General features: G+C 37.8%; 1 protein-coding gene across 2 annotated transcripts in view; it reads right to left on the reverse strand.

Annotated features, from left to right (window-relative positions):
- The window catches only part of LOC137293826 (mitogen-activated protein kinase-binding protein 1-like), a 108,250-nt gene that overhangs the window by 57,158 nt on the left and 24,780 nt on the right, over nucleotides 1–26,312 (reverse strand). For both annotated transcript variants that reach the window (XM_067824590.1, XM_067824589.1), the window contains exon 2: nucleotides 9,871–9,962. In XM_067824590.1, coding sequence (XP_067680691.1) covers nucleotides 9,871–9,962 — 92 coding nt within the window. The remainder of the gene's footprint in view (nucleotides 1–9,870; nucleotides 9,963–26,312) is intronic.

Below are 26,312 nucleotides of genomic sequence, written 5' to 3' on the forward strand. Positions count from 1 at the left end.
CGGTGTTAAAAAGGACTCTACATTCCTCACACAAGTCTCAAGGATCAAAACCATCTGCATTCACCTGACCACACAGGTTGTTCGGTGTATTGCGAACTTTCAACAGACCAGTGTATCCCTCCCTCCTTCTTTAAAATAAGGGGGTCTTTCATATGTCCAAACAGCAATCTTAGGTATCTTCTCTCAGTAGCATTTTTGAAGCTGGGAATCACAATACTAACAAATTAAAGCATAACAATGTTTTTATTTCGTGAATGTGATGTTACGGTACAGATTTTTGTACCATCATTCATGCTAGATAATGGTACAAGAATATGCACCAAAATGTTAAACATGCAGAATAAAAGAAGTTGTTCTCCATAAATTTGTCAGTATAATGTTAGGGATCTGTTTTCAAAATAAGCAAAAGAGTTACTTCATAGATCAGTTTTAGTTCTTCCTGAGTTAAAAACTGCTGTGACAAACACATCTGTACAACAATTTATTGCTTACACAACTAAAATAACAGCTCCTCATAAACTGAAACTTTTTGAACAGTTTTGGAGGCCACCCATTGGTATTCCGTCTTTCAAAAAGCCATAGTTAGCAATAGTCAAAGGAAATCTGATCCAGAAACCAAAGGGAAGATTGCCAGATCAGTGAATTAACTACAGCTGGTTACAAGTCCTACAATGATTATGGGGGAAATATTCTCCTGTCATCTGTGCAGCATATAGCATGTCAACCATTCAAGTCCTTTCAAGTATTTCTGATTATCCAGGCCACTGATCCAGATAACAGAGGTTGCACACACCAGGTAAATACGAGGCAAGACTATTTAACAATGTTGTTTATGGATCCTTTGACAGGTATTTGTAGCTTCATCATTTGAATTACAATTACCACTTCATCTTTTTAACATTTATTTTAAAAAAATATAATTTCATATTTATATGTTTGCTCACCTAAGGATGAGAACATATTGCTTACGCAGCATAAGCCAGCTCTAACTGTTCAAGAGAATGAATTTGGTTTCAAAATGTTTAACAACATTTCATTTCATTTCAGTTCATATCACATCATATGTTAACAGTAAAGCATAGCGTGAGTTCATATTTAAAAATTACAGTTCTTTCCAAGACAGTAATAAACCTGAATGACTGAGTGTGGTTTTACACCACTTTCGCAATATTTCATCAATATCATGGCAGGGGACACCAGAAATGAGCTTCATATATTGTACCCATGTGGGGAATCGAGCATGGGCCTTTGGCGTGACAAGCAAACTTCTTAACCACAAAGTTGTCCTCATGTCCCTATTGGAAGCACTCTTTCAGTTTCTATCTCTGATTAAAATTGTTTAAATATGACTTTTCAATATATAATGTTTTCATTATAAAATATACTCAAAGAAAAATCTAGTAAGCACCATGGCTTATTTTCCCGCAGTAAGCTCTATGTTTGACAAGACCAGTGGGTCTACGATAGACAGAGAGCTTGGTTGAGCTCTGGTGGACAACATGTGTTTCATGCTTCAGTGGGCACCGGGTCAGCTGGAGATGATTGCCCCATATAATATTTCACATGTGGTGACGGTAGTGTTTTGTGCCCCAGGTCCTAGACAGATAGATCACAACTTGAGAATCTATATCCTACTATCACTACGCTTCAGCCCTTCAAATATCACATCATGGCCATAAGAGTTATTGGTTCATTCGAAATATGGCCCCAATTTCATAACCAGGCTGTCTTCCTAACAACTGATAATGGCCTAGTTACACTACATTAAGATAGTAATGCCACATATGTTTTTAATGGTTAAAGATTAGTTTACAGCCACATAGTTTGTGTCAATTTGTGTCAAACTGTGTCAAAAATATTTTCTTTTCTCTTTTGAATATAGCTGTTTAGGTATAAGTGATATTGCTAAATGTTGGATATTTAACATTTTCACGTTAAGACAATTTATTTGTATTTATTTGCTTCAGGAAGGTTTGTATAAGGCCTTAGGGGTTTGTGCGTATAATACTTCAAAAGTGACTTCACATAGCTTTTTTGTAGCTGTATCTTTCTATTTTTCTGATCCAACAGAGATACATTTATTCTAGCTATTTCACCCTCAGATGGGTCACATCTGGACATTTGTAAACTTATGTTAGAAGTGGTCAGATCAAATATATGTAACTTTAACAAAACAGTTTTAACATGCTAAACTTTGCCAAGTAATAAGAACCTACTTTATTAAATATCACACACATGTGTGAATCGCTCATTGGTACAAAATGTCTATAATCGATCATATTTCATACATACAAAGAGGCTTTGGGTTGCAACTTCAAACAAGCAACTTTCAGTACTGTCATATTGCTGTTATAAATAGGTTCTCCCTCACTTGTCAGCACCACCTGGTGGTGCATATGTACATCATCTCGGTCAGTCGATGCCAAAATATTGATGGCCCGCAGTACATGTCCAAAGTGTTTCTGTGAAACTGTAGTATGGGGGATTTCAACACTATTGTGAGATGTTCATATAGTGAATGGGATATACATTCTTTTTAATAGCAATAACTTCTCTCTTTTACATGATACAGGGACATCAAATAAAACAGGATACTTAACAACCAGTACATACTGACATGAACTGAACATAACAAATAACAAGTACTAAATGGTGCCACCTTAACAATGAGCCAAGCACACTAATATTTACTCTTCAGGTTGAAGGGTGAGGCAAGGTGAGGTTAATGCACCTTAATTCCAAGTCCCTGCAGTGTAGCAAGTTCCATCTTTTGACTTCTTCTGATATGACATGGTGTGGGATCTAACCTGGATCCACCTTCCATTTTCCAGACAAATGTTGTTACTAGTAAACCTGAGGTGGTCACTTACAATAGGGTATCATAATGTTTAAACATGTGTTATAGGCACTCTGCTCCCTTGAAATGCATTTGGATGGTTGGATGAGCCTCTTTCTATTAAAAACACTGAGTCAGCGTGTTTGTCTCAATCCCTGAAAATATTTTCTCGTCTCCCTTCCTATTATGCTACAGGTCTGACTGGAGCAAGTCTAGTTTTTCCCCAAGAGTTCAATGTGGCCTCTATCTATGTTATGAGAAAATTCTGAATTGAATTTCCAGGTTTGTTTTTACAAGGCACCTGTCCCTAGTGTAATCTGATTCCCTTACTACATGTAATCAAATGCTTTAATGAACCCAAAACTCGATCATATAAAACAATCAAAATATTCAGTGTCTTCAGACTATAATATCAGACAACTACACCAGAAAATTGATTAAATAAAATTTCAATTACAACCCATGGCCATCATATTGCTAGCTGGCTGCTTGGCTGTCTCTGTGTAATAAAACAGTCGTAAATGACTTCAGTATGACATCGAGGATGGCCATTAACGCTGTCAGATATATACAATCAACAGGTCACAGGTAAATCAATCATCAGAGATCCTGGGACCATCACAGGCAACTCTGTCTCCCCTCAGAGTGACAATCCACATCACACAAAAACACTTAGGGAAACACTGTCATCAGTCCTACCGCCTGTCCTACTCGGTTGTTTTCCGTCATTGCTAGTCTGTCAGACAGTCCTTGCCGTACATTATTTCCCCAACTGCCTTGCTCTCCCTGAAATGCTTAAGCCCTTAATGAAGCAAGTCAAGATTTCCTGAATCTCCCATCTTACTGCAGCTCCCTTTCTATTTTAATGGGTTTATTTGATGCAATCAGAATTATATAGATTCAGAGACTAAGTCTACATCCTTGCCAAATGCTTAATATCTGCACATACATACTAAAACTAAGAAGGAAACCCTAGTGAGGCTGCAGAATTGAAAATACTGTAATGAGTGAGTGAGTGAACATAGTTTTAAGCCACTTTTAGCAATATTCCAGCTGGCAGGAGACACCAGAAAGGGGTACCTTGAAACTGCTGTAAACCTAGCCTCGCTTTATTTAAGGATCGTTTGCTGCTTAAAGCCACACTCAGCAATATTCCAGCTTCATAGCGTCAGTCTGTAAATAACTACATCATCAACAGCATGAGCATCAATCCATAAAGCAAAGTCCGAGAGTCAGTGAGTGTTTTGCACCAGTGTTTATGTTGCTTTAACAATATTTCAACTTAATCACACCAGGTGCTAGGAATTGGCTTCAAATACTGTTCTCACTTAGGGAATAGAACCCAGACATTTGTCATAATGTGTGAGTGTTAATGCTACTTAGCTACCACACAGACTGATTGTTTGTTCAGAGAAAAGAAGTTGCCTCTAGCTACGAGGCTTCTTATATAAATGGCTATACTCTTGTTTAAAATTAATGACTTGTTTTCAGTGTTGATTTTCAGCAACAAAATTAAACAGTTTTTGTCGTATCACAGAATGCCAGTTCATGCTAGTATCATTACTTCTTTTAGGTAAAACACACATTAATAGGTATGATTCCGGCATTTGGCCCCCTTGCCAACAGATCCTGTTGCATCAAGGGGGCATAACTCTGCAATTTATGTCCTACCGAACATCACACGGCAACCAATGTGCCAGAAGGCTCAAGATTTACATCCCTTTCAGAAGGTGCTCCATGCTGTCTGAATGACCTAGTTTTCGATGCAAGATGTCATGTAATATGTTGAGTAAGTCTTATTCAAAAGCTCGAGGTTTGGTGTTGAGTAATGTTCGTAACAGCCCATCTGTCTTCTTCTAATTGGCCTGGGTGTGAACAACAAGTTGCATAGAAGCAAAGTAAATCATACACCACGGAAGTCATTACTGAGATAATACTTGGAGTTCATGGAAATTTTCCCCCCTCCAGAACTGTTGATAATGGTCATAAATGTCACTCAGAAGGAGCTGACAAGGGCCGAGAGTGAGTAGCCACTGCCTTGTTACAGAAAGCTCAGGTAATTGGAGGCTACCTTCAAGGTCACCTCGTCCATACGATAACCACAGGTGGGTGGTCAGATCTAATTACGCCAAATGAAAACCACCCTCACCTAACAGTTCTGTGGTATCAGACTAGCATCTTACTGTAAGAGGTCTTCTAATGATAGATACTGTCCTAAAACCTCACAAGCAGGGGTATTCAGATCATGAAGGATAAGATAAAACCACTGGGCTACTTGTATTGCTAAAGAGTGAGTGAGGGAGTGAGCAAGTAAGCCTGGTGTAGGTGCACTTCTACAAGTAATCTTGTTGTATCGCGCCATGTCCTTTTAAAGTTGGTGAGGATAAGTAACCCTTGCTTGTAAGAGGCGATTGATGGGACTGGGTGGTCAGACTCTGTGACTTGGTTGACACATGTCATTGCATCCCATTTGCATAGATCAATGCTAATGCCGTTGATCACTGGATTGTGTGGTCAAGTCTTGATTATTTATAGACCTTTGTGTAAAGACAAACTCATTGACTCACTTTAAATGTTGGAGTAAAATGCATGTTACTTTGCATGCATGTTGACATTAGTAGATACATAACTGGGTCTCTAGGAGATTCACACCCAATATCATTGGTTTTTGTCATGCAAAAGGGATGCAACTCTGCACAATGAAACACAGTATCTTTGACGACTTGTTACCATCCCCTTATTTGCTATCAGGCATCCAACAGTATTGTAGGAGCTGTTAACATACATGCTGAACAACTTTATTTTAAGTAAAATGACAAGTGGAAAAGCCTGAAAAATATACTTCAAAGACAGACAGCTTGATTTTTTTTTATGGCCACAGAGATGCAACCATGAAGCTGTAAAGACGTAGATACAACAGAGCCCATAACCTATCCATTTATTTACAAAAGCTAACAATGCACCCAAATGTTTCTAGGTGCAAGTCTTCTAACAGCAACAAGAGCAGACTGTGCAAGTTGAAATTGGCAAAGCTGAAGGTATTTGAAGCTCATCAACACCACTGGCTTTGTCTATAATTGTGTCTACTCCAGATAACCAACCTCCAGACGTATTTTGCTCCTCCACAGACCACAGAGAAGTCAATGGAGTGCAGTATGGATACTGGTTGATTACCTGAACTGAGTGAGGACATCTGTTTAGTGTTGACAGCAGAGGCTTATCAAAGGCAGGGAGTGTGTTGTAATTACAGTCATCGTCACACTCAAACAGATAAATACAGTGCCATACAATATTGAAACACTGAGGCCGCTACCGATAATTTAAGAGCAACAGTAGCTTATTTATCAGAACTTGACACTATTTGTCGAGGTGGGTACAACATGATGAGTTGACTGAAGCTCAGCAAGAGAAACATATGGTCCAGGGGTAAAGTTACAGATCAATCAGGTCACACCTGTTGGGTGCGTCCTCCTCCGCAACTATTGACAATACACAAATGATACCTCAAAGTCCTTGGAAATGTCATTATAGAACAGAAACCGTGCCAGAAATATCTGATGTGTAGTATTTACTGCACCCTGTTATAATTATATAAACTTTTTAGCCCTGTTTCTTTCAGTCATAAATGAAAGAAGCAGCCTTTTCAAATCATGATTTCTGTGAAACCAAGTCAAGTATTTCTAAGATGTCTATATCAAATTCATGTACTACACCCTAATGCACTGGGGTAGAGGATCAGCATGGTTTTTGAAGGGTTTCTTTGTCACACATGCGGTCAAGGATTAACTCCCAACAATGTGAAAAGAATTTCTGGTTGGTTCGTTTAATACAAGATGAGTATATTCCATTGTAGGATAGGATATGTTACACATTTTGTAATATTAGTCACATGATACTGTCAGTAGCTGGACGTCAGAATGTAACAACTGTCAATTAGAAACAGGCATTAAGTTGGTCAAGGCTATCAGGTCCTTGCAAGTGATATTTTAATTGGATTTGAAATTGGATCTGAAGTGGAGAGACGGGTGACAAGAAAGGAGACTGGTAGCTCATAACCCCAATCTGATCTGATACACTGTGTCCCTCCATAATGTTAAAGTAACACAAAAAAACCCACTCGGTCGCAACACTTCAAACACATAACACACAACTAAATATACAGGAGAGAGGTTGCTCAATCACGTGTAAGTACTGTCTCAATTCTTGACCAAGATGTGAAGTGAACTGAACTAAAAGAGTAAGGGACCAATTATTATTTTTTAAGTTGTAAAGATACAGAACAGTTTCAATGAAACATATAAACATGTTTCGTTCATAAAACAATCCCATCCAACAATTTTCTTCTGAATTCAACAAACATTTTAAGTTATTGCACTCGGAATATCTTTGCACCTGCCTTTCTCTTAACAGGTAATAATATCACATCCCCTGCAGTAAAGCATGATAATATCTAAATTGCTGTGACATTATATCATACTTCATTAATAGTGAATTAAAATATTATGAAGATGTTTAATGCCAAATATTTGATAGTGTTTAGAGTTATGCAACTGATACCATAACAAAAGTCAGAATTAATAAAAGGCTGAAAACATGCACTAGATATGATGATGAAAAGCTTAAGCAATCACTCTAGCTGTCCATCTTTTTCACTTTTACAAAAATATCTCCTTCGCCATCCTTTTACTCTGTCAAGGTATTTTGAAATTTATTTGCGTTAAGTCCCAGTTTTCACATTACATTCAGAGACAAAACAATAAATCACTTTTAGTAAATATATTTCCACCACGATGTCCTCCTGTGTTTCTGTGAGCACTGTGTGAGAAGTCTACATGAACTCACCCATCAACCTGGGCAGTGAGACCAGATAGTCATACCTGAGACAGGTTAACGACTGATAAGGATCACAGAGGCTTACCTCACAATAGATTGTTAAATGTGAGGCTTCCTGGTGAGATCTTGACATAAACCTGGCACATGGGAAGAACCAATTTACATGACAACCTGTCTTCATAGAGTTATGGACATGGAGCAAGGAGTGCACTCACTTCTTCTTCAGGATGTTTGAGGATTTGAAAATGTACTGCTCTTTTATAATGTAGAAATTATAACCCTGAGCTGGGAATAACATGTCATAAATGTTGAGAACAGTCATTAAGTATTTGATCCAGCTGACACAACTTAATGGGTGTCTTGATTGTGTCAAATCTGAAATACTCAAACACAGAAACATCAAGTGAGGTTTTAAGCTGCTTGTAGCAAAAATTAAAGCGAGCGAGTGAGTGAGTATTGCAGGTTTTATGCTGCGTTCATCAATATTCAGCCCTATCATGTGGGCCACTAGATCTGAAATCTGGTTATAAAGTGACAAGCTAACACCTCCAATATTGAACATGTGTGCTGAAACCCAATGACATCTTAATAAATGTCCATAAAATGATAAAATTATCACAAAAGATGCACCTACAGACGGGAGGACAACACTGTTTAAGAAAAACAAAGTTTATCCTACATTATGAAGGTTCAACCTGAACCTAAAACTGAACTCCTCATATTCAGTCTGCATGTTCACAGTGTCTGAACCACACATTCATCCTACTATAACGCCCTGTCTGCAGTGCTAAATCCTAAAACGAAGCACGTCCAGAATTCCTCTGGTTCTGAATGACTGGTCTCCCTAGAGATTCTTTTCAATTTGAATGGGTTTGTTTGTTACTATTAAAATCCCTCTCTCTCTTTCACGCACGCACGCACGGAGAGAAAGTGAGAGAGAGAGAGAAAGAAAGTGAGAGAGAAAGAGAGAGAAAGTGAGAGAGAGAGAAACTAGATTTGTCTTTATTCAGATCATTGTCATCAGGTGTATCATATCTGCTCATGAAGGGTGCAGCATATTTTCATCCCTTAAGTTGCCTTACAGATTGCTGAGTAAACAGGATATGCTTTATTATTTACCACTACAAGTTAAACAAAGACAGTCAGGATGTAAGCTTTGGCTATCTGCTGAACAAAGTTGAGGGTCACAAGCCTTTGAAATCTTGACTAGTGTGATAGCATTAATATCCCAGGTGTTTTTCTACCATGCTTCAACACAAATGGAGCTGAATTGCATGACAGCCTGGTTCCTACAATATGATATTTGTTACTGCGTGTGTTAAGTGAGCTGCACAACATAATATGCTTGACTCACATCCTGATTGTCTGTGGTGTTCCATCGCAATCATCTCCGTGCAGGGCTTTATGGTGATTTATACCTGACACCAACCAGAGTATGTGTGTATGCAGGACGAAATGTAGCCTCAGGGTTAGCGCAGGAAAACTATCATTCTGCATCAGCCCTCCGAGGCCATGTTTCATGATGGGCTTTTGATTGATCATAGTTTCAAGTCTTCTTGCAACTTCATCAGGGATGAAAAACAACAATATGACAGGACGTCTTACATAGATAGATGTCTAGTCAAAATAAAATCAAACTTGAGAAATTTTCACTAGCTGCTCAATTTTTCTCAAAGGTGTCAGTCTACAACTGTATCAACATGTAATATCTGCATAAATATTAAGACCCTTGCATACTGTCTATTGACTACGAACTGATCATTAATTGTTTTCACTGATCTTGAAATTTCATCCTGTTCCCATCAGTACACTCCATTCTCCTCCAAGCACTTGTGTAGTTGCTAATGCTGTACTCAGCAATATTCCATCTATTTTGTGGCAGTCTGTTCATAGTCAAGTTTGGACCAGACAATCCAGTGATCAACAGTATGAGCATCGATCTATGCAACTGGGATACAATGACGTGTCAACCAACGTAGCGAGCCTGACCATGTGATCCCATTTGTTGCCTCTTATGACAAGCAAGGCTTGCCGAAGACTAATTCGAAGACTAAGTCTCCTGATTGTACATACAAACAATTACTGCATAAATATGCAGACCCTTTCATGCTGCTCATTGAAAATTTCATCCTGCATCCATCAGTACATTCCATTCATTAATGGAACTGTAACCATCCTCAGTCACCTGGGTGTGTACTTACCCTGCTGGGTATGCAATGGTGCCAGTGTTAGGGTCGCACGTGAAGTTGGCATTGCTGGAGACAGTCAGACCAAGCACACGCTCGAGGCTCACCTGAAACACAAGCTCACAGTTAACACATATCTACATAATTTTGTGAGTGCAATGTTTTGATACAGACTGATATACTGGTATCAAGCAGGACAATAGTTCAAGAACCTGTATTGAAATGTCACACTCACAAAACAGCAGGAGTTGTTAATCATAAATTTCATCTATATACAATTCAAATCATTAACTAGTCTAATTGATTTCTCACTATACTGAAACCCACAGCATGGGTACTGATTGTGCAGATGGACCAAAATGGACATTTGGGGCAAATCTAGGATTAACCACATTTCTGACTCCCAAAGGATAAAACTCTGCATAGTTAAATTGTATTACTTCAGACAAACTACCTGTAACTTTATACCAGTACAATGTACATTGACCTCTTCACCCTGAGAACAAGGAAGCCAGGTAACAGTGCACTAAGCTCACAAAGTTCTACAGAGTCATGACTTCCTTAGAGAGATGGCCACCAGCTGTCATTGTTTCATGCTTCATTCATTGTTACACACTATACTAAGGTGGTCGAAAGAATGTTGTCAAGTCAGCAGTTTATGTATCTCATCCCTGTGGCTTGTAAAGTTCATTCAAGCCTCAGTCTGAACGTCTATTTGTTAACACTCAACTCAGCAATATTTCAAGGGTGTTATCGTGGAAAACTGCATTTTTACGTACATTATATCCCATTCGCAATTGCCTCTTTTGTCTGGGTTGTGTGTGGCACCCAGTAATATTGCAATATATAATCAGATCTGGGACACACAATCCAGTGACGGACATAAGTGACACTGGCCAAGTCACTGGATCTGACCATGAGCTTTATTTATTCACCTCTTAAAATGTTGCAGAGGTTTTGGCTTATACTTGTTTTACTAATATATCATATAATATACATAAATGTGTTGCACATGACTGGGTAAATTGTTTTGACTCTGATACTCATCTATTGTACAGTCTTTAAATAACTACTGCTCCAAATAAAGTTTAAAGAGACTAAAGGAAAATGTCAATAGATAGATAAATGATTCCAAATGTAGTTCACAACAAAAGGACCAAATTAAGCAAAACACAAGCCACTTGTGTCACCTATAACAAACCTCTATTTTTTTTTGTCAACACATGACAAAATCTGTTGAAGAGAAATCGAATAATAATGCTCTTGTTACCAGTTATTCATCATGGAAAAGTATTATAACAGGTAGATATGACTACTACCTTGTTCAATACACAGTTACATGCATGGGCAGCTAGTTCAGATAGCTCTAAGCCAGGTGACAGATCAAAGGTATCTAAAACGATTTTCCACTCATAAACATTACGCACATGGACTAAGTGTGTCAGGGCTCGGAGGTTATCTGGGCTATTTAGTTCCATTATGTGGACGACTTTGAAAGCAGCCCTGAATTCAAATGCTTTATTTTCTGTTCAAACACCTTCTATTTCAAGGTATGCAACAGGCCTGTTCAGCAACACGCAGATGGAGGGTGATGTTTGCCAAGACACTTGAAGGGGTTAGAGCAAGGATGCCGAGATCTACTACACCTCCAACTGCCACAACAACGTCGAGAGTACATCAAAGTGTTTCGGGGAACGTGATAGGAAAGTTACCTAGTAACACCACAGGGTTGACTGATGCTCAGTCTGAGAAAATATATAATTTTCAAAGAAGCAAGCAAGTACATTTATTGGAAAAGAAGCCAGACTTCTGACCCTGTAGGAAATACAGACATGCTTCAATCAAGCTTCAGCATTTTAGTAATGGGAAATATGGTTCAAGAACTGTGCAGGAGACTACACCACTGGTCTGGGGACATCATAAGATTGTTTTTACACTATGTAAGGGTTGCTTACTTTAAACATTTCTTTAAAAAATCTCACAAGAAGTTACTCATCACTGTCTGTGACTTCTAGTAAAGTCTCTGCCAATCAAGCGATTAGCTTGAATGCACAAGTCCATATATGTGACAAATTAAGTCTACTGAGTCTACTGAATGACAATCAAGCGATTAGTTTGAATACACAAGTCCATAAATGTGACAAATTAAGTCTACTGAGTCTACTGAATGACAATCAAGCGATTAGCTTGAATGCACAAGTCCATATATGTGACAAATTAAGTCTACTGAGTCTACTGAATGACAATCAAGCGATTAGTTTGAATACACAAGTCCATAAATGTGACAAATTAAGTCTACTGAGTCTACTGAATGACAATCAAGCGATTAGTTTGAATACACAAGTCCATAAATGTGACAAATTAAGTCTACTGAGTCTACTGAATGACAATCAAGCGATTAGTTTGAATACACAAGTCCATATATGTGACAAATTAAGTCTACTGAGTCTACTGAATGACAATCAAGCGATTAGTTTGAATACACAAGTCCATATATGTGACAAATTAAGTCTACTGAGTCTACTGAATGACAATCAAGCGATTAGTTTGAATACACAAGTCAATATATGTGACAAATTAAGTCTACTGAGTCTACTGAATGACAATCAAGCGATTAGTTTGAGTACACAAGTCCATATATGTGACAAATTAAGTCTACTGAGTCTACTGAATGACAATCAAGCGATTAGTTTGAATACACAAGTCCATAAATGTGACAAATTAAGTCTACTGAGTCTACTGAATGACAATCAAGCGATTAGTTTGAATACACAAGTCCATATATGTGACAAATTAAGTCTACTGAGTCTACTGAATGACAATCAAGCGATTAGTTTGAATACACAAGTCCATATATGTGACAAATTAAGTCTACTGAGTCTACTGAATGACAATCAAGCGATTAGTTTGAGTACACAAGTCCATATATGTGACAAATTAAGTCTACTGAGTCTACTGAATGACAATCAAGCGATTAGTTTGAGTACACAAGTCCATATATGTGACAAATTAAGTCTACTGAGTCTACTGAATGACAATCAAGCGATTAGTTTGAATACACAAGTCCATATATGTGACAAATTAAGTCTACTGAGTCTACTGAATGACAATCAAGCGATTAGTTTGAATACACAAGTCCATATATGTGACAAATTAAGTCTACTGAGTCTACTGAATGACAATCAAGCGATTAGTTTGAATACACAAGTCCATATATGTGACAAATTAAGTCTACTGAGTCTACTGAATGACAATCAAGCGATTAGTTTGAGTACACAAGTCCATATATGTGACAAATTAAGTCTACTGAGTCTACTGAATGACAATCAAGCGATTAGTTTGAGTACACAAGTCCATATATGTGACAAATTAAGTCTACTGAGTCTACTGAATGACAATCAAGCGATTAGTTTGAGTACACAAGTCCATATATGTGACAAATTAAGTCTACTGAGTCTACTGAATGACAATCAAGCGATTAGTTTGAGTACACAAGTCCATATATGTGACAAATTAAGTCTACTGAGTCTACTGAATGACAATCAAGCGATTAGTTTGAATACACAAGTCCATATATGTGACAAATTAAGTCTACTGAGTCTACTGAATGACAATCAAGCGATTAGTTTGAATACACAAGTCCATATATGTGACAAATTAAGTCTACTGAGTCTACTGAATGACAATCAAGCGATTAGTTTGAATACACAAGTCCATATATGTGACAAATTAAGTCTACTGAGTCTACTGAATGACAATCAAGCGATTAGTTTGAATACACAAGTCCATAAATGTGACAAATTAAGTCTACTGAGTCTACTGAATGACAATCAAGCGATTAGTTTGAATACACAAGTCCATATATGTGACAAATTAAGTCTACTGAGTCTACTGAATGACAATCAAGCGATTAGTTTGAATACACAAGTCCATAAATGTGACAAATTAAGTCTACTGAGTCTACTGAATGACAATCAAGCGATTAGTTTGAGTACACAAGTCCATATATGTGACAAATTAAGTCTACTGAGTCTACTGAATGACAATCAAGCGATTAGTTTGAATACACAAGTCCATAAATGTGACAAATTAAGTCTACTGAGTCTACTGAATGACAATCATAATGCCAAGGAACAGGTACCGACTCAAAGACTTGGGTACAGACTTCAGGTTGCAGGTATTTACCACTCTGGTGATAAACTCTAACTGGAACACTGAAAAACCCTATCTTCAGGTTGTTTGGGGCCAGCTAGAACATTTACATCAAAGGTGGTTCAGAATACCAGAGACCCCCAAGACAACGCTAACATTTGAAGATTTCATCAGAACAACCACGTTGCAGCAATGTCACAAGACATTTCGACACATACAAGTGGCCTGGAGCTATCTGCATCATGGCAAGAGAACTCTCTCACAAACTTTTTTTTCCAGTTTCCATAATTATTTTCTCTGAGGGCTGAGTACCTGAGTGATTCAACTACAGAATACAGGATCATACCTATCAGCCATATTGCATAGTATCATGTCACCTTAACGTTAACCCAAAACCGTGCTCTAACCCTAAACCAAACCTAAAACCAAAAATAAAACCAAAACCTAAAACTAAACCTAAAACCTAAACAAAAGTAAACTTGCTTGTTTTCACAGATGGCGGAAGGTATCCCATATTCTGTCGTCTCTCCAAGTGACTGAGTAAGTAAAGTTCTGCACTTAAACCACTACAGTACCGAACAAGTTTCTTTTGAAGGCTGAGGAGAAACATAAATTTTTAAAGAATCTGGATCTTTCCTCTAAGACTAACATGAGCCATCACTGATAGTGATGAAGGATACTGTATATCCTAACTCAACCTGAAATTAAAACATGGGTTACAGGGATCCATCGACTTCCTTTGGCACTGTCCAACTGGTTGTGCAGGCCTACTTCCACCAAAATATTCTACTCTGATGCAGTCGATGCACTTGTACATGCCATCTGCTGGTGCATTGGTACAGTGCTGACAAATGAAGGATTCTCCATTAACCAAGTAATGGTGGCAGCCATCATGCAGACATGAAAGCTGAAAGTTGTTGCAAGGAAACCAGCACTAGACTAGATGAATCCTACTGTCACCATGGACCACTTCATCGTGATAAACATGGGATCATTAACAGAGACGTTTGATTAAAAGTCATCTAATAATTTCCAACTGGGATTACTCGTAATGAAGAATGCATAAAAGATCTTCATGATTAAATCAAGGAAAGTTCAAATTACACATGTGACACTACAATTGCAGACTAGGTTTCATAATTAATAACCACCTTCAGAGTGAGTGAACATGGTTTTGATAAGCAATATTTACAGCAATATCATAACAGACGACCCCAGAAATAGAGTTCTCTCATTCACCCATGTGGGGAATCAAACTAGGGCGGGTGACACCAGAAATTCTCCACATTGTACCCATGTGGGCAATCTCTCATGCGTCTTCTGTCTGCTGAGCTAATCTTTTAACCTCTTGGTTACCCGACTCATCTGTGTGATGAGTAAATGCTTTAAAACAAGGCTTTTCTATGTTCAAGCATATGCAGACCCCAATAAAATGGATCATACTTCGGAGAAATATGTGAAGCACAAATCGACTATCAATGAGTAGGTACTGAAAAAGTCAAAGGACCTTGAAATATCTCAAAAACTCATCTGCTACAGCCAAAAGCCCTTTCATTTACGAAGCAAACAACAAAACTTCAATATTCTATTGACTGTAAACACATGAACATGCTGTTCTTCAACAACAACAAAATATGCATATCAAAATCTCTTTGATTATTTTGAAGAATTTTGAACTGCACAGTGACCTGAGTGTTGGGTTTGTGATGGAATTTTTGCTGAATGTTTCAAACCACACAATACATACATTTAAGTTAAAGAAATTTAATTCTCCATTTATTGAATTCATCTGAATATACATGTAACAGTTGTCGCAGTATTTGCTGTGGTGCCAGATTGTTACAACATCAAACACGTTCTCAAGGCAGAGGTGATATAACAGCATCGAACAAATATTTCTCCATACGTTAGGCAGAAATATGGATGGAACACCACGATGTAATCCTGGCTAATGTTGACTTTACATTAGATAAATGTTTGCTTGGCACAAAGAGATGAAACCGATCCACTCACGACAGAAATGCCAGCCCTATTGTCACCAACACAACCATGTAATGATGTCCTCATTGAAAATTTACTGCCTGAATTGGCAGGTCACATGGGTGAGTTGGGGACAGAGAGGTATTTCTGGATATGGTGCTCAGTTACTGGATGGGTATACATGCATGTATCTCATAATACTCATACACTTCATTGTTCAAAATTAAGGAGGAAGGGGTGGGGGATGGGTCATGCTGCTGGGTGGGGGTGAGGTGGGGGTGTTTGAGAGGTTGAAACTTGCAGCAGCAGTGTTTGAATCTTGGGCCTCCTAAGTTTTCATCTTTAACAACAGTTATGACAATATCATGACTACAGTGCTTAAGTCTGGAACCAGAACTGCTCGGGCCATGGTTCAGACCACATCAGTGCGTTGTTCCAAAGTTTCAGTGGATCTCTGAGCAATGGTCTGAAGTACCACATCCCAAGAGAAGTATAACAAGTGGTGTATAAGGTCACCAATATTTCAGCAATATCTTGACGAGGCAGGAAGATTAACATGTCTCCTAATACCCTTGTTTTTCAACATGCTTAGTGTTGTGATTAGCACTATTCCACCTGCATAAAGCCAAAACAGAATTAATAGTTTGAACAGCATCAGGGAAATGTGAAAAGGTATCAGTCACTGATTACCAGGGCTGTAACGATGCATCGAACTGTTGATGGATTGCAAATGTTGAGCCTCCGTTAGCAATAAATTGATGGCAAAAATGAAAAACTATTGATGCATTGCTAGTATGTTTGACTATTGATAGTTAAGAAATTGACATCCATTGATAAATGAGCAGCAAGATTCATTCACTCTGAAATGTTTAGATTGTTTTGCATTTTGCATTGTTTGGGTTCAGACTTATAACTTCATTGAGTTTGATTTGAGAAAGATAGATTGAGAGCTTCTGAGGCTGGAAAGTAGAAGACAAGACTCCTTATATTTCTAAATTCGTCATGGATAATTCATCTTCATACGGTGAATGCTTAGTGAGTGAGTGAGTTTAGTTTTATACCGCACTCAGCAACATTCCAGCTATATGGTGGCGGTCTGTAAATAATGGTGACTTTACAACCAGACAATCCAGTGATCGAAAAAATGAGCATCCATCTGCGCAATTGGGAACCGATGACATGTGTCAACCAAGTCAGTGACCATCCGATCGTTAGGCGTCAGTTGCCTCTTACGACAACCAGATTCTTGCCAACTTATTCCTCCCATCACATATTTCCTTCCTATCTGTTAATACGTTTATAAAGACACAGCTGACATCTATAATAAGAAACTATTTGACTTTAAGTCAACAGTGCCAAGATAACATGGCACAGATGACAGGTAACTTTTAATTCAAGCATACCCAAATGTTCAAGTGCCTAAAAACTGACACTGCAAGTACAAAGTAAATAACTGCAGTTAATGTCGGCTTTTAACATGAATTAAATATGGCTAATCACCCCCAGTTGTCCACCCATGCTAATATTGCTCTCCCATGGCGGGAAGGGGGCACCTGTCTGATGTTACACCCAGTTTTACACTAACACAAGTATAATACCTCTATCTCATGGACGCAGGTAATCATGCAGGTATTTCTTCTCCACTTTATCATATCATATGTCGAAAAGTATTCTTCATTGACTTCTGATGAGGGACTGTAGACTGTGATACATATTTCATATTGAAATATGATAACATACAAATTTACTATGTAAGAGAAAACTACTGGTAGAGTTAAACAATATTTACCTTACAGATAGGTATCAGTCTCATATTATAAGGACTGATTTATGATTCTGACTACTTAAATGTCCAGTCAAGATTTGAGCATTAAAAGAAGCATCATCATTTACATTTTTTCAAAAGGTCTGTACAATTCAGGTACCTGGTACAAAATATCTTTGAATTCAAACACGAAATGTGAGTATACATGTTGGAGATATTCGGTCACTATACGTCCTACACCCCTATACGTTTTAGTCCAATATGGCTCTTAGCAGATTCAGGTATTAAGGGATTATTTGATGACCTTTAATTTTACTGGACAGGTTTCAGACTAGTGTTTGAGATGGTGAATGGCACACTGGTTTACAAGGCAGTCTCGGTCAGTATATTTCTATCTTAATATATTTAATACACTGATTTATGTTTGTCGTACAAGGCAGTCTTGGTTAATGCACCTCTCTTTTAATATTTTCAATGATTTATGTTAGTCCTGGCACTAAGATGACCATGTGAAGCTGCATCACATGCCTGGTTTCCTCCACCTGAGTGTTGGCGCCTTGAGAAGTGTCAAGTGTCTGTGTGTCCCATCATGTATCATCCCACCCTGACTATACAACAACTACAGTGAAAGGTAATATTGTCACAGGTATGTGTCAAAAACTTTACAGGTCACAAGCGGAATTCATCATTTTATATAGAAAACATACACCTGGACAAGGGAAGACATTTTACTTATACACTTGAGGCATGGTTCAGCTTCAGACGAAACGGAGCACTTTTAGCTTGAAAACTGTGTAAGAATCTACCCTCAATGTTGCTCTGTGCAATAAACAAGAAGTTGTTATCAATCAAGTTGTATGGTTTATGAGTGCTTTCAATGTGACAAACTGTGTCAAATTCCATGAACAATATTATTTATGGTTTCACAAATCCTTTCTGCTACAAAGCTAAATGAAGTCTAGGTTTTCCACAGGTTCTGAAGCATCCATTGCACTAACGCTCTTATTCAATTTAGCTGTTGTTGTTTATTTTCACTGAACTTTCTTATTGTCAAGGAATAAACATCAGTTGAGTTAAAACTCACTAAATAAATGAAGATAATAGGGGTGTTTTGATTAATGGACATGAACTTTGTAAATATCCAAGAATGATTAACTGATTAAGGATTCAAAGAATCGATCTTTACAACACAGGGAAGCTTCCTGGTGATGTTGTTTGTCACAATATTTTCCATCAATCAGGCCAATAAATCAGACAAATGACTCAATAAAAGCCAGTTCATGGCATCATACTGACCAATCATGGCTTAATTGTTACCCAACAATAATGAATTATTTCCTCTTATTGTAGAACAACCTAGACCAGGACCAGAGACCCAGCACACTAGCTATCCCTCAAAACAGTAGAACTGACAGTCTGGGAGTCTAAATTAACATTCATTATGTCGCTTTTAGCAATATTCCTGCAATACCACAGCTGGCAATACCAGGATATGGTCTTTGCATGTTATACCTGTGAAAAATATTAACCTAAAAGTTAATACTGTTTTGAAAGTTGATATACCAACATGCAAAAGCAATAGTCAATTTTCATAAACCACTGAAAAATGGAAAAAATATAAGCACTGCATAAAATATAAAAAAATTATTAGCAAATGAATTTGCACATCTTTCATTGTTATACACTGCATCAGTACCTGGCATAAAAATGGGCCCGACGCAAGTTTAAAACACTTTGGGGAGCAGTGTTAATATAAGCTGTAAAACTTGTTCACCAATCCCAATTCATTTTTACAAATAAAAATTAGTTTAAACCAAGTTAAAACACTTATGTTAAAGAAATTTCCGTATTGCGAAAACGATTATTTTTCACTTTATGCAAATTCCAAAGTTCATTACACAGATTAGTTTACTGAGCCTTCCTCCGAGAACCATTCCTATTCTTGCATCTAATACATTGGAGAAATCCAGGGCAAAGCGATGCTGAGACTATCAGAATCACACACACACGATACTGATGAAGATAAGACAAGGTAGGCACATCTCCCATCATCACGTTTTTTGTGGAAGGATGGAGGAACTATCTCATTACTTTTAAATTATTTTCCTACTTTATCTCCACAAATAGACATCACTTGTGTGACTTTGTTTCTCTGAAGTGAAGTACCATCATGAACTCGTGATGTTTACATGTTCTTGTTTTTTACATCAATAAAAACACTTGCTTATGCCCTGTAAGAAACTGTTGTGGTTAATGGCTATGAAGAGATTGTCGTTATTTTTAGTGTGTACTTGAGGTGATGAAAGTCAATACAGGCTCACAGTCTGCAACAGAAGGCTGTTTTTTTCACAAACTATCAAGAAATGTTGCTATTACATATTTTAACATCATCTACATGCAGACAAACATGATTCCCTTTATGTATCAATCTTTTCAAATTGTACCTTGCTTTTTAATGAATGTTTCTCATGTTAAAAAATTCAAAAGCATGCTTATTCAGCAATTCACTTGATTAAACATCACTAGCCGTGATTGCATATTTGAATTCCATAATCAAATATAGTAAATAGATTTTTAAGAGTAAATAGAACCTTAAAGTGGGACAGATCTTCTCCAGCATCCTGTCTTTTCTGTGATCTAAAGGACAAAATATTCAACAACTGTTCAGCTTGACAAATTTATTTATTCTTTCACAGACTTGGAGACTTAACTTTTGCCCAAAATATTTCATCAAATGTTTAAAATGTAATAAGTGTTAGTTTTGGTTCTCATTTCCTTAAGAGGATCAAAGAAAAAAATTAGAATAAAAATAACAGGCATAAAGTTGTCTTTTAAAGTGTATGTCAATGTACTGACACAGCACTTCAGTTTATTGCTGCTAATATTTAAGGAAGATTTGTTTGACATCTTTAGCTACTGATTCAACACATTAACTGTATAACATTTCCTAGATCTTGCTGTAAAACAAGTTTGGGTGAATTGTGTAAGATTCTTCAATCACATACTAAATTTTAACCATTCATAGAACCCGATCTGTGTATGATCTATAATAGTAATTGACTTCAAGTTCTTATAAGTAGTGTTTTAGCTGTCATCATCTTGCCCACCAACACTACAACACACCTGAAGCTCCTAATGTCTAACACAGTTGAGATACATCATATTGCCCTCTGTGTAGAGGCTGCAGCCAATAAAACTCTCCAATCTCACATGGAGCACAAATTGGAGGGGAGGCAGGGGCAGATTAGTCTCATGAAGGTGCCATAATTGTCTGATAACGGCAACAGATACTGTTTCAGGCCATCTGGTAGTCAAGGCATTGATACTATAGAACATGAGGAGCTGCTTTAGGGATACCAGCACTTAATAAGCATCCGCTAACGACTTCTGATTAAGATTGCCGTAGCTGTTACTGTTAATTTTAACTCCACACAACTGCAGTGGTATCATCAAAGCAATATAGTTTGTGATGGTTACCAGCTGGTTCGCAGACAAAGTGTTGCAGGGATTCCAAAAATTTATCAAGTTGTGGCTACGTGATATTTTTTATGTGGTCATTAGACATCGCAGACTGGCATGAAGGCAATTACTCTCTAACAAAATGACTGCAATTTTACACTGTAGTCATCACACAGTAAGTCTAGAATTACGTCACATTCAGCATTATTATAGCTATATGGTGGCGGAATGTAAGTAATCATGTCTGTACCAGACAATCCAGTGATCATCAGCATGAGCAATGCTCCCTAAAATTGGGATACGATGACGTGTAAAAAAAAAAAAAAAAAAATCTGAGCATCCGATCCATGTAGTCGTCTCTTACATCAAGCATGGTTAAAGTCAAGATCATGGGTTCACAGGTTCATCCCATACAAGGGACCCAAACCAGTGGTTGATAGCATGAGTACCAACTCAAGCACAGGGAAAAACAAATACAGCAGTGAAACTGTGCTTACAGATCCATGATAAGAAAGATTAATATGCTGTGAGAGTGGGTGAGTTGAACATAATATTGGCTACATCACAGGATCTTAATGCTACAGTTGAATGGAGACCTACAAAACATACAGATAGGTAAATCTTGATACAGTATTCCTTTAATACACACCTAGTCTGTTTCACTCTCCCCGAACCACATTGATTTCCCTTCTGCCATCCTTAAAATGCTAAGCCTAAATGAAACAAGTCTAGATTTACTCAGATCCTCAATTTCCCACTTCACTGAGATGCTGACTCATCTTCGATGTAAATGGGTTTATTTGGTATCATCAAAATTAAATATAGTCTGGTTCATAATTATTGAGAATTTTTCTTCTTACTTTGAGCTATCCTAACACCTCAACTGATTCACTGATACTTAAAACTAAGTAATGGTATAAGGGAGGTAACTCATCTTGGCCTACTGAGTATAGTACAATTAGAGTTACCTCCCCTGAATTTGTAGCAGACGTCATTTTCCTCAGCACTGTCAACAATGTCTGCTGAAGATAAAAGAAGGTTGATTTTTGAGTTGTGTAATCAAGAAATTGATGATGTAAATACATTGGCAGAGAGAACAGGAACTCCTCTTTCTACTGTGTATAGGATTAGGAAGAATTTTAAAGAGGGAAAGGATTTGGGGCATCAGAAAGGAGCAGGGAGACCCAGAAAATTGGACTTCTCAGATCGCGTCCGGCTGGGAATTTTAGCGTCTAAAAAGCAAAGGGCAAGCATCTCCAACATCAGGTATGAAATGATAGAAAGGGGATCAACAGTTGTATCAAAATCTACAGTTAGAAGAAATTTGATTGATCTTGGATGGGAGAAAAAGACTGGAATTCTTTCTCCTCTCATGAAACAAGAACATAAAGACAGGCGTGTTGAGTGGTGTTTGGCACATGAAAACTTTGACTGGGAAAATGTGATTTTTACTGATGAAAGCTCAATATGGGTATATCCCAATTATGTGAAAATATTGACAAAGTCTGCGTCAGCACCGTTGTATCGACGACCTAAATACAGCCCAAAGGTTCATGTATGGGGAGGGATATCCTTATCAGGAACGACCCCGCTGTGTGTGTTTGAGGGAAATCTGACAAGTCAACGCTACACTAACATATTAGATAATTTTCTGCTTCCAAGTGCACATGTGTTTTATGGAAATGACTGGATTTTGCAGCAAGATAATGATCCTAAACACACCGCAAAACATGCCAAGCAGTGGTTTCAGGAGAAAAATGTGACTGCATTACCATTTCCTGCATATAGTCCTGACTTAAATCCCATTGAGAACATTTGGGGGATGATGAAGGAATGTGTGAATCAAAAGGGGTTGACAAAAATTGAAGACATGAAGAGAGAAGTGGTCCGATACTGGGACAGCATAACTCACGAGACACTAACCTCTCTGATAGGAAGTATGCCTACCCGTCTTAGACTGTGCCGTGAAGCTCAAGGAGACTTGATAAAATATTAAATTGTTACCTACACAACATGAAAAGGTCAGTTCACTTTCACAATACATTCAATTTTATCTGATTTGTTCTCGTTTAATAATATGAAATGCTTTAGCTATTCTCAATAATTTTGAACCATACTGTATATTCACAGACTAAGCGTTCGTCTTGCACAACTCACTGCAGATCACTGTGTGTGTACAATATCGTGAAAGTCCTTAGCTAACACATGCCACATAGTAATTAAGTGGATAACTAGAGTTTGGGATGTTAATTATTCAAGTAAGTAATTAGCCAGCAGGTAGGTCTGCCCTCAAACTCTCTTCAGTATCTCCGCTGTTACAGCTGCATTCCAACAGCCACAGAGCATGTCTTTTAACACCGCTTTACATCTTCCTTGTCACTCCTCACTGCATCATTGCCTTTAATGAAATGTTTGTAAACACAGAATCTGAAAAATCCATTTCTTTCAACAAATATCTGAGCTCTTAACACCGACACTGCTATTTCTGTCTTGTAAAGATGATCTCTTAACTGATATTTAGGAATATACATGCATCACAGGCATTTCAAGATGAACAAGTTCTCATATCATGTTTGCTACACACTAATGAGGTACTACGATGTGTGTGTCAACATGACCCAATGTTGTGAACTGTTGTTCCAGCTATCAACCACAAGCTTGCCTGTTCCACTACTATGATGCAGTGTGTATGCTTATGTGTGGCTGCACCAGGCAGGGACCAACATGTACCTTATTTTAATGTCCGTTTTCAATGACATGGCTGGGGAGACCATGGCAAAGATGACTTGTCGTGTAATCCTTAAGCTGCTTCAGAATAGAAGCAGACCTTGATCTTGAATGTAGAACCCTGTGACTTTAATTCAGTTTACAGGAAAGACTCAGAATCACTGATAATTGACAGACTGACTTAAATCTCTGGAGTGAGGAAGTGACCTTAGCTTTACACTGTACTCTGCAATATTCCTGCTACATGGCGGTGGTCTGTAAATTATCAAGTCTTTACCAGACAATCAAATGAAACTGATCATATGTTAAAGTGAGTGAGTGAGATTTCACATTGTTCTTGAGAACATCAACGCAGAGATGCCAGAAATGGGCTCCCTGAGGGTGTGATAAAGGCTGAAAAACCTGTATGCATGATTCTGTGCATGTTTTCCATGTGTTCATAATTCCCATACAAGTCTTCCACAAAACACATTCTGGAAGTTTACAAATGCCAGAAAACCTGTGCTCCTGTAAGTTATGTGTACAGCAGACACGGGGAGTCCTGATGGCAGACATCAGGTTTTCCACTACAAGAAACTGCAGGTACTGCTGCTGCACACGCTACCTCAGATGGTTTTGACATTTCGACTGCTTCCTTGTTTTTTACCTCATTGAAGGAGAGTTCCACGTGAGTGATGAAGACCATGGCAGCAGTAATGGTGGCAACAAATACCATCTTCCGACAGAGATGGGAATCACCCTGATGATGGCAATTTCAAGACTTAAAGTTAACCTTGATGCTAAACTTAGAAGACAAGCATTCAACTTCAGTATATCAAGTTTAAACAAAACAGAAAACAAAATTGGATTTAGCTGATGAATGTTTTCAAAGACATTTGTTGATGGAAAAAAGATGAATTCTACTTTATTTCTTAAATGAATCTGTCAGTAAAGCAAATGTACTCTTTCAAAGGTTCTGAATTTAGAGAACCAATTTATGTGTTATTTCTAATACTAGTAACCTCCATCTTCAGGTCATCTTACAAGACATACAGACTCTTCTGAACCGAAAGAAACTATTTTCCTAACAAACACTTCCCTTTACCTGTAAGAATTATTGCTAAATTTGACCCAAAGAAAACAAAATCTGACAAAAATAGATGTAAATAGTGCATCATTAGACAGTTTGTTATTTAAACTAATCGGCAAGAGTGACATTGCTTCTCTTTGGTGTCGGAAGTGGGATTACGCTGAGCTGAGCAAACACCATGTGCATGTTACCTTGTTCAGCTGAGTGAGTGCACTGAGATGTACCCAGGCTCATAGCATACAAATCATGGCAAGAGGTAACCCACTAGTCAAAATCAGAGCTCAGCTGTTGAAAAATAGTTTGATTTTTTTACAAGAACCATTGCACGGAAAGTGATGTCAGATCATTCAGTACAACGGTGGGGAATGGAGCATGTGATCACAGCTACTATCATGATGCATGAAGATAACACTGGAAGATTTAGTGCAAGGCATCTCTTATTTTACAAACAGGTTATTTCATAACTGGAATATTTGGCGATGTGACTTGGTTTGTATATTTTGCAATACATTGAAAGGTTTCATATATAAATTAAGTTGAATTTGTTGCTCAAAAAAATAAAAATGTTTACATGAAAACTTGGTTGTTCTTACTGACTTTCTAAATTTAAAACATCTTCTGCATCATTGTTGAGGCACCGTTTAATTGAAACAGAAGACTACATATTGTGAGGGTATCTGTGACTTCTACACACACACATTCAAGTCTGGAATTCTCCAAAAATATCAGGTATTCTCCAAAAAGGTAAATACTATCATTTATTGATAGAGTTTGCAAATATGGTGTTACTCTGACAAATTGTTATTTTTCATGAACCATCCAGAAGACCAAACCAGTCTTAGTACACGTCGGTACCCACAGAGATCCAGCTTACAATTGGTCTTCAGCATCCCAGTGACTTGTCGTAAGAGGTGACTTATGGGATAAGGTTGCCAGGCCTGCTGATTTGGTTGACACATGTCATCATGTCCCAGTTGTGTACATTGATGCTCATGCTGTTAATCACTGGATTATATGGTCATGTTGCTTGCCACATGTAGTGCAGGGTATCCTCATGATTTCTGTTCCATCCTATAGTCAGTTTCAAGAAAACTGAATAGCACATGGAGTACAAGCCAAGTAATAAGTCCATTTCACAAAACAATTGTAAGTCTCTGACAATCCAGGCATACAGTAGTAATAGAGCTACATTCACTTTGTACAATGGGCTTATGATATCTTCTGGGTGCAGCATTTTCCTCTATGGTGCCAGTTAAACACTTTACAAAGGTTTATTATTACCACTCATTCATCCCAATAAATGTC

The sequence above is a fragment of the Haliotis asinina genome, chromosome 8 (genome assembly GCF_037392515.1).
Source record: "Haliotis asinina isolate JCU_RB_2024 chromosome 8, JCU_Hal_asi_v2, whole genome shotgun sequence".
NCBI classification, from domain to species: domain Eukaryota; kingdom Metazoa; phylum Mollusca; class Gastropoda; order Lepetellida; family Haliotidae; genus Haliotis; species Haliotis asinina.